The 13568-nt window shown below is 37.1% G+C and overlaps 1 protein-coding gene across 2 annotated transcripts; it reads right to left on the bottom strand.

The window, feature by feature from the left end:
- Positions 1 to 1969: 1969 nt before the first annotated feature.
- On the bottom strand, positions 1970 to 3004 carry acyp1 (acylphosphatase 1, erythrocyte (common) type). Of its 2 annotated transcripts, XM_060879151.1 has the most exons (3): positions 2886 to 3004; positions 2605 to 2694; positions 1970 to 2306 (listed from the first exon to the last, which is right to left on the bottom strand). In XM_060879151.1, exons 2-3 carry the CDS (start codon positions 2683 to 2685, stop codon positions 2091 to 2093), a joined length of 297 nt encoding a protein of 98 aa, XP_060735134.1. In that variant the 5' UTR covers positions 2686 to 2694; positions 2886 to 3004; the 3' UTR covers positions 1970 to 2090. The 2 variants fall into 2 exon arrangements, with proteins under 2 accessions (XP_060735134.1, XP_060735133.1); XM_060879150.1 differs by having other exon boundaries at positions 2605 to 3002.
- Between the last annotated feature and the right edge of the window lie 10564 nt (positions 3005 to 13568).

Below are 13568 nucleotides of genomic sequence, written 5' to 3' on the forward strand. Positions count from 1 at the left end.
TTTTCATTCTGGGGTCTAGGTACTGGGAGGGTCCTAGACCAGCTGGTCAATTTAAACATGAAACATCGTGGAAGCAAAGAATTATGGAGAGGTAAGTATCTGCTGCCAGCATACCAATATGAAAGCAGTAAGATTTATGGTGTGAGTTTGTGCACTGAATTATTAGCGACCCATTAAGAGCCACTGTGCATTAGTTTTTCTCTTCTATGATTTTGTTATGGTTTACAGGATTAGTTTATCAACACCTCCCCTACACTCCCATTCTTTTTTAATTCAGATCTTTTATTTCAGAAAAGATTGGCAAAACTTGAAGACCCTATAAAACTGAAGTAACTGCTTAAATATCCAGAGTCAAGTTTTGGTGGCTATAGGTTTACATTCTTTCCTTTTGTAGCAACATACATTTCCTGTTACTGTATTATTCAAGGTGGTTACTGAATAATATACTTTAATATTGATTACTGAATAATGAGCGGAGGCATATTGAATTTATATTTTGCGTGTAAAATAAAGTGGGATCCTAATGGTGAGCCTTTAGTCATTTATCAAAATCAGATGTTTCTTGTTTTATCACTGTGGTCTGTTCAGAAAACATAGAGCTCATACAATGGTGCACTAATCAAACACTGCAGAAGACTGTAAATGGTTTATGTTGCTGAATGGTAAAACAACTTGGATTAGTATGTGTTTATATGTTCTCCAGGTTTGAAATTATGCCAAGATATAATCAAATACATATATGGAAATATTCCTATTGGTCATGTATTTCCTCTTACACTGATGGTGCACACACTTGTTGAAAATGTGAAAAATCCAATATATAGCACAGGAAGTGACTATTTGGAATGTCCTAAAAATGATGAGGCTACGGCAATCAAATTAGCAATGAAACTGCATTCCACTACAAAGCCTGGTAAACACACATACATACACACACACACACTCCAGAAACTGTGCAGAAGGTAATGCATGCATTAAAAGTTCAAACCCAAATGGATTAGAGGTCAAATGTCAAATTGAAAACAGATTACCAAGTAACACAAAACCCTAAGAACTACCACAATGAATGAGTCACTGTCACTCATCACCATCACTGTATTTGCAAGAACATCATACCAAAAATCCTAAATCAGCATACCTTACAGTATATGAAGACTTGTTGCTGGAAAAGCATTTCATCACCCTCATGTGGTGTAATGATGTCACTTCCACTCCGAGATTATTTACTATCACTTATGTTGATTATTGTCTTTTTAAATTGCAGGCTTTTTACTATTACATTTCTGACAAACGCTATATGATCATGTGGGGACGTTTTACCTGTAATGAACTCAGGGGTCTAGCAACATTCTCTTGGACATACATGACCCTGTAGGGTTTATTTTTTGTAACCCACTGAAATCAAAAATCTGTTGCATTCTTCTTTTGCAATACTTTCTGTGGTTTGTTTTGGGGGTTTCTCCCTTCAGTCTCCTCTTCAGGAGGTGAAATGCTGCTCAATTGGATGGTCTGGTGATTGACTTGGCCAATCTAAAACCTTCCATTTTTTTCCCTTGATGAAGTCCTCTGTTGTGTTGGAAGTGTGCTTTGGGTCACTGTCTTGCTTCATGATAAAGTTCCTCCAAATGAGATCAGAGACATTTCTCTGTGAACTGGCAGACAGAATGATTTTATAGACTTTAAAATTCATTGCAGAATTCATTTTGCAGTCTTTACAGGCAAAGACCCTAGGCTCTAATAGGGTGCACCTGGCAACAAAAAATAAAACCTGAAATTCTAATCTTTCATCTGATATTACACCAGAATAGCAATAATAATGATAATAATGATGATGATAATAATGATAATAATAATTGGCCTTGTTTCAGTATCTTAGGTGGGGGTGGTACATAGAAATACAATATATTATAACAATATAATATAACTCATCCTAAGGTGTGTGTAAAGATAACATTGAAGGAGAATTGCATTTATTAGATATATAATTTATTAGTGCACATGCTAGGTATAGCCTGTCCCTTCATCAGAAGGTACTTCCAGTGTAACAGACAAATAGCTCATATCATAAGTCCATTCATTTACTGCACTGCTTAGTGGACAACTTTGAAATCCTTGAAGTCCATGTTCTCTATTTTCTTCTCATTACTGAAATCGGCTTTTATAATCCTGGACTGTGGACTGCCAGTGGTCTTGAGCCACTCCTGCATCTGTCTGACTTTGGATGCAGGGCCTTGGAGCTGACCCTGTACCGTTCCAGCTGGAGTGTTCTTCACCCAGCCGACCAAACCCAACTTCTTCCCCTCAGACTGAAAACATACACAGATTACAAATCATGTTCACACTAAGACTTTATACCAACAGTTCATAAAAAAGGAGGGCAGGTCTGTGAAGCAAAGCCCAGCATTTTGTGACTTTCTTGCGTTTAACAATGCTACTGTGATTGTCAGCTAAAATTAAACTCAAACGCTTTCTTTAATATAATAATGTTATCTATTTAATTATGTCCATAACACACCCTGTAACTGGGTCAGTTTAATTTATTCTGCAGATATAGGAAGCCCTGGTCCATATCAGTGATGACAACAATAAATACTTTAACCTTACCTGAGTATATTTTCGAAAAAACACTCCCTGGACCGTCCCATATACTTCATAATCGACTGACAGCAGCTCCTTTGTGGACATGATTACTGTCTGGATGGAGGATAAATTTAAATAGAAATAAGACTTCTCTAAAGCCTCTAACCCAAAATGCTAATGTATTAGCAAGCTACCATGCTAACGTGAAAGTAGCTTATGAATTACTATTGGTGCTTTGCTAATGCTAAAGCTCTCAGACGCTACGGAACTAATGCAAGTTAAACTACAAGGTTTAAGGCTTGTACCTTCCAGAGCAATAGATACAAAGATAGCCTCAGAAACACTACTATTTTATTCACAGGTAACTAGGTAACTAAGTGATAGGATTCGAACGCAATAGGAGTCAGATTCGAGAAAGGAATCGAGTCTAAAGATTCGATTCCATTCTCGAACGTATAAAGAGAAGGCATCTATCAGAGAATGGTCAGAGCTACAGTAAAGTAAAAAAAATGATATATATATCAGTAAGGGGCGTCATGTACCTACTCTTTATTATAGGGGCACATTATATTAACTTCCATACCACGTGACCCAGTGACTATAAACTGCTTGTGTACATAAATAAGACACATCTTCCACACCATGTGACCCGGTCAACTATGATACTGATTTAATCTATTGTTAAATCTATCAGATACCAAACATATTAATCAGACCTTTACTAAGACATAAAGAGATTAAAAAGTGTTTTGTTTTGTGTGTCTAGTATTGTAATAGGTATTCCACTTAGGTTTAGAGTTTAGAGTCACGTGGTGTGGAAGCTATTGAAAGAATCACATTTATGATATTTTTTTTTACATTGAAAAAATGGGGAAAAAATGTCTTTATCATTACTGTGAATATTGTAATCACTGTCAGTATGTTGCGTTTACACATGACACATGAGAGAAAAGGGGCTGTGAGGAAAGACTGCCAGCAAGACATGTTCCTCTATAGCAATTGGCATAATCCTGTCCAAAGCAGGCACAATTCTGCCAGGCAAAACATACCTCTTGAAGAATATGTGCCACAGAATGCCATTTAACCCAAGCAACTGCCAAGCAGATCATGTGTAATAGATACAAAAAGAGAAAAAATTCACTATTTTGAGATAGTGACCCCTATGATCTACCCAGAAAAAGGAGCTGGGCTGTGTTTTTGGTAACTAAGGGATAGGATTCAAATGAATACACGTGATTTGCTTCATTTGCTTTTGGGGATCCAAACCAATTACCCTGGTTTGGATCCCCAACCTAATCTTCAAACACTGTGGTGGCCTTAAATTCTTATTGTCCTCTAACCTTAAGCACAATAATTTACCTATCAAACGTTTAAATTTTCATAAGCAGTCTCTAGATTCCTGGAAGATTGCTTTTAAACATAATTTCTCCCCACACACGTGTATTCTTTGGAATAATGTAAATATATTGTCTGGTAACAAATCAATCTTTTTCAAGTAATGGGTGAATCAAAATATCTTTTTTGTTTCTGATTTGTTCAGTGCTCATGGGAATCTTCTTTCTTTTCCAGATATGTTGTTTTTTTGAAAGGTGCAACAATCTCACTGAGAAAAATTTGAGAAAAGTGTTTAATAGTATCCCTATTAGTTTATACACTTTGATTAAAGCACATTTAAGTTATGGCAGTGTAAACATCTATATTCCTACATTTACAATCAATGGTGTTTATTACTTATTATAAAAATACAATAACCTCTTTATTAGAAATGCTGTTTCTTAAACCCCAGGAAATCTCTTTAAAGCATCTAAATCCAAATGGATATCCAAACACCGATTTAAACGTATGGACCTTTCCACACAGACCTTCTATTGCAAACAAGATTAAAGAACTCCATTTCAAAATTGTTTAGATAGATAGATAGATAGATAGATAGATAGATAGATAGATAGATAGATAGATAGATAGATAGATAGATAGATCTTTATTGTCATTGCATAGTTACATGTATACAGCAATGAAATGTAGTTTGGCATCTACCAGAAGTGCAAAGAGTAGCAATTGTGCAAATAGACAAGTGCAGATATATATGTAAACATATGTACAGTGAATAAATATAAAGGCTATAGCACTGCAGATATATATATATAAAATACAAATTATTCATTCATTCATTCATTCATTTTCTACCGCTTATCCGAGCTACCTCGGGTCACGGGGAGCCTGTGCCTATCTCAGGCGTCATTGGGCATCAAGGCAGGATACACCCTGGACGGAGTGCCAACCCATCGCAGGGCACACACACACTCTCATTCACTCACGCAATCACACACTAGGGACAATTTTTCCAGAGATGCCAATCAACCTACCATGCATGTCTTTGGACCGGGGGAGGAAACCGGAGTACCCGGAGGAAACCCCCGAGGCACGGGGAGAACATGCAAACTCCACACACACAAGGTGGAGGTGGGAATCGAACCCCGACCCTGGAGGTGTGAGGCGAACGTGCTAACCACTAAGCCACCATGCCCCCCCCAAAATACAAATTATAATAAATATAATAAATAATAATAAATATATAATAATATGTAATATGTACATTGTATGTATAATTGTACAGAAGCTACATACAGTATTACTAGATATTACCCCTGGAATTTGACCTTGAGCAGGTTTTCTGAGAATATATCTTTTCATTTTGCAACGTTGAAGAAGAATCTATTCTACATTTATTTTATCATTGCCAAGTATTATTGGTCAGAAGCTGCCATCTTAATGTCTTCTGCTGTAACAAGATGATATAAATAACAGAATCTATTTTTTTTTCTTAAATCTTAAACAGACGACTTCATTTAGTTTCACAAAGCCAGAACCAGTCACTGTAACCCTAATTTTAGATTCTTTCCCTGTGATATAAAGTCTATCCTTATTTTATTTAAGAATATGTTAAAACCTTTGACCTTTGTCTGTGGTAAGGTTTCTTTAATTTTATTTATTTATTTACTTTCATTTATTTTCTTTTTCATGTTGATATATTTGATTATTTGTGTAGCTTGTGGTTACTTTGTGTGATGTCTGTTTGCCCTGCCAAATAAACTTATAATAAACTTATAACTCATGTTTGTTGTGAATTTTTCCATTGCAATATAAATAAACAAAAAATATTCATTTGAACGCAATAAGATTCAAATCTCCATTTACAGCATTTAGAATTTATTTTAAACACACATCTAAGAATCGAGAACGAATCTTTCGAAGCTTACGATTCGATTCCACACTCGAATCATTCGCGTTACATCAACGTCAACAACATGTCACGAGGATCAACAAATTAAGTGACAGGGGGTGACGTTTGTTGTCTTGTACCTGATTATCGTTGTGAACAGTTAATAATTAATGTTGATAGCTGACAATTAGAGATTATGTCGTTGCTCTGATTTAAACCCCACACAACACGAGGTCTTGTGGAGAACCTGTGAACTTAAAGAAAGAAAGCAACCTCATGAGAAGCGACAGAGCTAGAGTGAGTTAAAAATAAATTTAAAAATATATATCTCTATATATACTTATAATCAAGAGTCAAGGAAGTGTGATCTAAGATCAGTCAGGGGCGTCATTTAACTACTCTTTTATTATAGGGGCACAGTATAATAACTTCCATACCACGTGACCCAGTGACTATGATACAGATTTAATTTTAATTTTTAAATTAATAAGACAAAGATATTAAAATGTTTTGTTTTATTTGTTTGTTTGTTTATTTGTTTGTTTATTAATATAAAAGATTATATATTAATACATCCCTCAATCAAAAGAGGTGTGTTATTTATTTATTTATTTATTTATTTATTTATTGAGTAATGCAATTCTGCTGAGGTTTGGATTCACGTGATATAACTTTTTGTATTTAATGCTTTTATTCAGATAGGATTCAGCATGTGTATGTACGTTACTGTGTGCTAATGCTCTTTCTCACCACAAGATGGCGATATAGAGCGGATGGCTTTCAGGTTGTTGCCTCTGCCTAGTAAATACAGGTGCAGCTTAATAAATTAGAATGTCATGGAAAAGTTTATTTGTTTCATTAATTCAACTCAAATAGTGAAACTTGTGTATGATATAAATTCAGTACACACAGACTGAAGTAGTTTAAGTTTTTGGTACTTTTAATTATGATGATTTTGGCTCAAATATTACATAAACTCACCAATTCACTATCTCAAAAAATTAGAATATGGTGACATGCCAATCCGTTAATGAACTCAAAACACCTGCAAAGGTTTCCTGAGCCATCAAAATGGTCTCTCTATTTGGTTCACTAGGCTACACAATCATGGGGAAGACTGCTAATCTGACAGTTCCAGAAGACGATCATTGACACCCTTCACAATGAGGGTAAGCCACAAACATTCATTGCCAAAGAAGCTGGCTGTTCACAGAATGCTGTATCCAAGCATGTTAACAGACAGTTGAGTGGAAGGAAAAAGTGTGAAAGAAAAAGATGCACAACCAACCGAGAGAACAGCAGCCTTGAGAGGCTTGTCAAGCAAAATCGATTCAAGAATTTAGGTGAACGTCACAAGGAATGAACTGAGGCTGGGGTCAGGGCATCAAGAGCCACCATACACAGACCTGTCAAGGAATTTGGCTCTCCTGAACCACTCCTGAACCACAGACAATGCCAGAGGCCTCTTAGCTGAGCTAAGGAGAAGAAGAACTGGACCGTTGCCCAGTGGTCTTTTCAGATAAGAGCAAGTTTTGTATTTCATTTGGAAACCAAGGTTTTAAAGTCTGGAGGAAGGGTGGAGAAGCTCATAGCCCAAGTTGTTGAAGTCCAGTGTTAAGTTTCCACAGTCTGTGATGATTTGGGGTGCAATGTCATCTGCTGGTGTTGGTCCACTGTGTGTTTTGAAAACCAAAGTCACTGCACCCATTTACCAAGAAATTTTAGAGCACTTCACTTTCCAGAAGGCTAACAATTCACTAAAAGTGTTTTTTTATTGGTCTTATGAAGTATTCTAATTTTTTTAAATAGTGAATTGGTGGGTTTTTATTAAATCTGAACCAAAATCATCACAATTACCAAATACTTAAACTACCTCAGCATATGTGTACTGAATTTACATAATACACGAGTTTCACTATTTGAGTTGAATCACTGAAATAAATAAACTTTTCCATGACATTCTAATTTATTGAGATGCACCTGTATTGATATATAGTACACGTTTGCATAAGATTTGTGTTTTTTTATTCAGTCTTTATCATTACTGTCAATGAATATTGTAATCACTGTCAGTATGTTGCAGTTACACATGACTCTTTTTTTCCCCTCTCAGGAACATGAACTTATTTGACAAACATCCACCCGTGAGCCAAGAAGGCTTCAGGTACAAATTACTTGCTCCCTTTAGACCGAATAAAGGGTCTGTGAGAATGCCATTTAACCCAAGCAACTGCCAAGCAGATCGTCAATACTGTGTACAAAAAGACAAAAAAAGCCTTGATTGCCTTAAGGAGCACTCACAAAATAGTAAACAGACCAGTAAAGGGAGACAGGAGCAATATGATAGGCCTAAATTGAAGAATTTTCTTAGTGAATCCTATGATATACCCAGAAAAATAGATGAGACCGACATCAAATCACTCCGTGGGTCCCAGATCTCACACAAGGACAGAGTTTATGAAAATGAGATGCGGCTTACAAAGGAAATATGCAAAAAGGAAATTGTATTACGAGAAAAGTTGTTAAAAGCAGCAGATAATATCAGGAAGGTTCAAATGAGAACTGCGATTGAAGACAAGGTGAAAGAGGAGCAGAGGAACACAAGAAAAGCAGAAAACAGTTTATATTATACAGAGGAAGGAAAGTGGGACTGGGAGAGCACCAGAGACAGGGCTTTAGGAGGAAAAAGGCATGAAGGACAACAAGAGGGATTCAACATCTGGGACAGAGAAAAAGATGGTATGGAAAGACAGGAGGATCATGTGAAAGAGACAAATGCTTGTCAGATAGAAAAAATGAGAAAAGGAAGAGAGCGGGAGAATAGAAATACTCAGAGAACCACAAAAACTTTGGAAAAGGACAAGGACCATATTGAAGAAATTACAGGGCATACACAGGAAAGAGCAAGAATTGAAAGAGACAAAACAAGGAGAGAAAGAGTAGTAGAACAGCGAAAGAATGAGATCAGAGAATGGGACCAGATAGACAGGCAGGAGAAAGAAATAGTGAGATGGTATGATGGAGAAGAGAGAAGACATGAACGGGTGAAGCATAAGAAAGATGTAGATATAGGCAATGAGGTGCAGCAATGGGACGTAATGGACAAATTTGCCTTAAATGCGCCTATAAAAGCGAAAGCTGTCTCCAGGTATAGCAAAAAAGATTTATTTATAAAGGACCATTTGGCAACTCATGAGAGAGTCCAGTACAGTAACATGGCTGCAGAGGAGAAGCCTCTCAAACAGCCACTTCCTGAAGATGGTCCAAGCACTCAGAATGGTAAAGGACTCCAGCAAGAACAAATCAATCAGCATCAGATTGGACTCGATATCATGCATGAATTATCCGCGTCACATCAATGTCATATCTTGGGAGCCAAAAACTATGAACTTATAAAGAAAAAAAGGCAACCACCAGTGAATCGACAGAGCTTCAGTAAGGTAAAATATATTTACATATATATAAAGCAGGTGATCAAGGGTCAAGAAATAGTGATCTAAGATCAAGGGGCATCATGTACCTACTTTTATTTAAACACACCTCTTCCACACCATGTGTCCCAGTCAACTGAGATACTGATTTAATTTATTATTTAATCAATCAGATATTGATCCGCTATTAATCAGACATCACGTTTGTGTTTGCAAGTTTGGTGATCTTTTTGGGCACAGCGATTTTAGATAGCAATGCTTTAATTCTTCCGAAAAAAATGTGCAGCCACAAGCATGTGGCAACGCACAGAAATTACATAATCAGCCAGCGAGCCTCCTAGTGGTCCAGCGGCAGGCACCCGCACTCTCATTGTTTAATTCCTGGGCATGGAGCTAACCCAGCTGCTGAAGAGATAACTTCTTAGTGCCAGTCCCAAGCCCGGATAACATGAGATGGTTGCGACAGGAAATGCATCCTGCAACCTCTTCTAAATTATACGGACCAGATGCAGACCAGATTATCCGTTTTGATGACACCAAACAGGGAGCAGCCAAAAGATTGCTCAACAATGGACATGACACCTCTGCCTAAGATATACTGATAGATAGCAAGCATGTGCCTAAGATATATGTTTATTTTATTCTGTCTTAATCATTACTGTGAATATTGTAATCACTGTCAGTATGTTGTGGTAACACATGACTCTTTTTACCCTCTCAAGAATGTGGCCGTATATGAAAAACTTCCACCCCTGAGTAGAGAAGATTTCAGATACAATTTGCCTTCTCCCTTTACACTGAATGAAGATAAGGAGAGAAAAGGGGCTGTGAAGGAAGACAAAACAAGGAGAGAAAGAAATGTGGAATGGCAAAAGAATGAGATCAGAGAATATGACCAGATAGACAGGCAGGAGAAAGAAATAGTGAGAGGGTATGATGGAGAAGAGAGAAGACATGAACGCATGAAGCGTAAGAAAGATGTAGATATATGCAATGAGGTTCAGCAATGGGACGTAATGGAAAAATCTGCTTTAAATTTGCCTATTAAAGGGAAAGCTGTCTCCAGCCATGACGAAACAATTGTACTTACAACAGACCATTTGGCAACTCATGAGAGAGTCCATCAGTACGGTAACTTGGCTGCAGAGGAGAAGCCTCTCAAACAGCCACTTCCTGAAGCTGGTCCAAGCACTCAGGGCTGTAAAAGCATCCAGCAAGAACAACTCAGTCAAGAAAGCAATCCTGATGCTGATTTTCAACTTGTACGTTGTGAAGTATGTAACAGAAAGTTTAAAGAAGATCGTCTGGAGAAGCATATCAGCATTTGTCAGAAAATACAAAAACCTAAGCGTAAAGTCTTCAACTCCTCACAGCACCGGCTCAAAGGCATTGATCACGTGGAGCTTTTGAAGAAAAAGGGTCTATATAAAGCACCAGAGGTAAGGTTAAACTTAATGCAGTAGCCACTGCCATTATATGCAAATTAATTGTTGAAAGGTTAAAATCTTTGCATAGTAAATTGAAAGTATCTGTAGACCAGTCACAAAAACTGTTTATGATTACATGTGGGTTTTAGTACATAAGTATTTACACTTTCAAATTGTTTCACATACTATGCTATACTTTATTGTTTTCATCAGAATGCATTTTTTTATTTTCATAAATGCATGTACTTTTTGAGAACATACAGCCAGATCATGCTCCTGCAGCCGGAGGCTTTCAGCCAAGGGCAGATCCGAATCCACATTATATAACCTGCCCCCACTGTACCATACGTTTTGCCCCTGAACCAGCTGAGAGACACATTCCAATATGCCAGCAAATTAAGAGCAGAAATCCACCTCCAAGGAAGCATCAGCATCAGATTGGATTCGATATCACATATAAATTATCCGCTTCACGTCAATGTCATATCTCGGAAACCAAAAACTGTGAACTTATAGAGAGAAAGCAACCATCTGAGAATCAACAGAGCTACAGTAAGGTAAAAAAAAATTATATGTATATATATATATATATATATATATATATATATATATATATATATATGTATGTATTTATGATATACATAACTTCCATATCATGTGATCCAGTGACTATAAACTGTTAAGTACAAGATAGAAATAAGACACACATCTTCCAAATCATATTTTTCATAAAAATATTTATATTAAACAGAATAATCCCTGAACCAAAAGAGGTGTGTTTGCCTCTTGGTGTAATACCATTTTGCTTAGGTTTGGAGTCACGTGAGATGGAAACTATTAGACAAAATCTCCAGACTTTTGTGTCATTCAATTGGTGATTTATTTATGGTCTCTAAGTGACACGTAGATAAATATCTGTGGAATATCCAACCTAAAACTAACTTCACCTCAATGTGCACAACACTCAAAAGTTAAGAAAAAACAAAAAAAAGAAGAATAACAACAAAATCAGAAAGCAATACTGCGTCTGCAGCGAAGCAGCTCAAGCAGCCTATTGAATTGTGTTAGGTGTTATCAAAACAGCTAAAACTAAACACAGAACTGTTAATATCTATAATGGCTCAACAATGGACATGACACCTCTGCCTAAGATATATTGATAGATAGCAAACCTGTGCCTAAGATATATGTTTATTTTATTCGGTCTTAATCATTACTGTGAATATTGTAATCACTGTCAGTATGTTGCGGTAACACATGACTCTTTTTACCCTCTCAAGAATGTGGCCGTATATGAAAAACTTCCACCCCTGAGTAGAGAAGATTTCAGATACAATTTGCCTTCTCCCTTTACACTGAATGAAGATAAGGAGAGAAAAGGGGCTGTGAGGGAAGACAAAACAAGGAGAGAAAGAGATGTGGAATGGCAAAAGAATGAGATCAGAGAATATGACCAGATAGACAGGCAGGAGAAAGAAATAGTGAGAGGGTATGATGGAGAAGAGAGAAGTCATGAACGGGTGAATTGTAAGAAAGATGTAGATATATGCGATGAGGTTCCGCAATGGGACATAATGGAAAAATCTGCTTTAAATTTGCCTATTAAAGGGAAAGCTGTCTCCAGCCATGACGAAACAATTGTACTTACAACAGACCATTTGGCAACTCATGAGAGAGTCCATCAGTACGGTAACTTGGCTGCAGAGGAGAAGCCTCTCAAACAGCCACTTCCTGAAGCTGGTCCAAGCACTCAGGGCTGTAAAAGCATCCAGCAAGAACAACTCGGTCAAGAAAGCAATCCTGATGCTGATTTTCAACTTGTACGTTGTGAAGTATGTAACAGAAAGTTTAAAGAAGATCGTCTGGAGAAGCATATCAGCATTTGTCAGAAAATACAAAAACCTAAGCGTAAAGTCTTCAACTCCTCACAGCACCGGCTCAAAGGCATTAGTACAGATCCGCCATCTTTCTCTCAGCCAAGTACAGATCAGAATCCACATTATATAACCAGCCCCCACTGTACCAGACGTTTTGCCCCTGAACCAGCTGAGAGACACATTCCAAAGTGGCAGCACATTAAGACCAGACCTCCACCTCCAAGGCAGCGTCAGCATCAGATTGTATTCGATATCACGCATGAATTATCCGCTTCACGTCAATTTCATATCTCGGAAAGCAAAAACTGTGAACTTATAAGAAGAAAGCAACCATCTGAGAATCATCAGAGCTACACTAAGGTAAAAAAATATGTACATATATATATATATATATTCAGCAGGTGATCAAGGGTCAAAGATAAGTGATCCAAGATCTGTCAGGGGCATCATGTACCTACTTTTTTTTAAAGAGGCATGGTGTAATAGCTTCCATACCAAGTGACCCAGTGACTATACACTGTTAAAAGATACAAATAAGACCCACCTCTTCCACACTATGTGACCTAGTCAACTCTGATACTGATTTAATTTATTATTTAATCCATCAGATACTGATCTGTTATTAATCAGACCGTTAATTTTTATAAGCTGCACTGGTCCGCGGCTTATAAAAAAATAAAAATTGTTTTTATGTCCCCAGCGCAAAAAGATTAACCAACGTCATGCTCCTCCTGCAGTCAGAGGCTTTCAGCCAAGGGCAGATGCGAATCCACATTATATAACCTGCCCCCACTGTACCAGACTTTTTGCCCCTCAACCAGCTGAGAGACACATTCCAATATGCCAGAACATTAAGAACAGGCCTCCACCTCCAAGGCAGCGTCAGCATCAAACGTGATGGCAGAGATTGCATGGTGATTTTTTTTTTTTTTTGCATTTTAATAAAATGTTTCAATGAATGGCCACTGCCTACAAAATGAAATGACACTCTAAAGCAACATTTAAAAAAACATTAAACATTAAAAAAAAC

Source organism: Tachysurus vachellii, chromosome 10 (assembly GCF_030014155.1).
Source record: "Tachysurus vachellii isolate PV-2020 chromosome 10, HZAU_Pvac_v1, whole genome shotgun sequence".
In the NCBI taxonomy this organism is placed as follows: domain Eukaryota; kingdom Metazoa; phylum Chordata; class Actinopteri; order Siluriformes; family Bagridae; genus Tachysurus; species Tachysurus vachellii.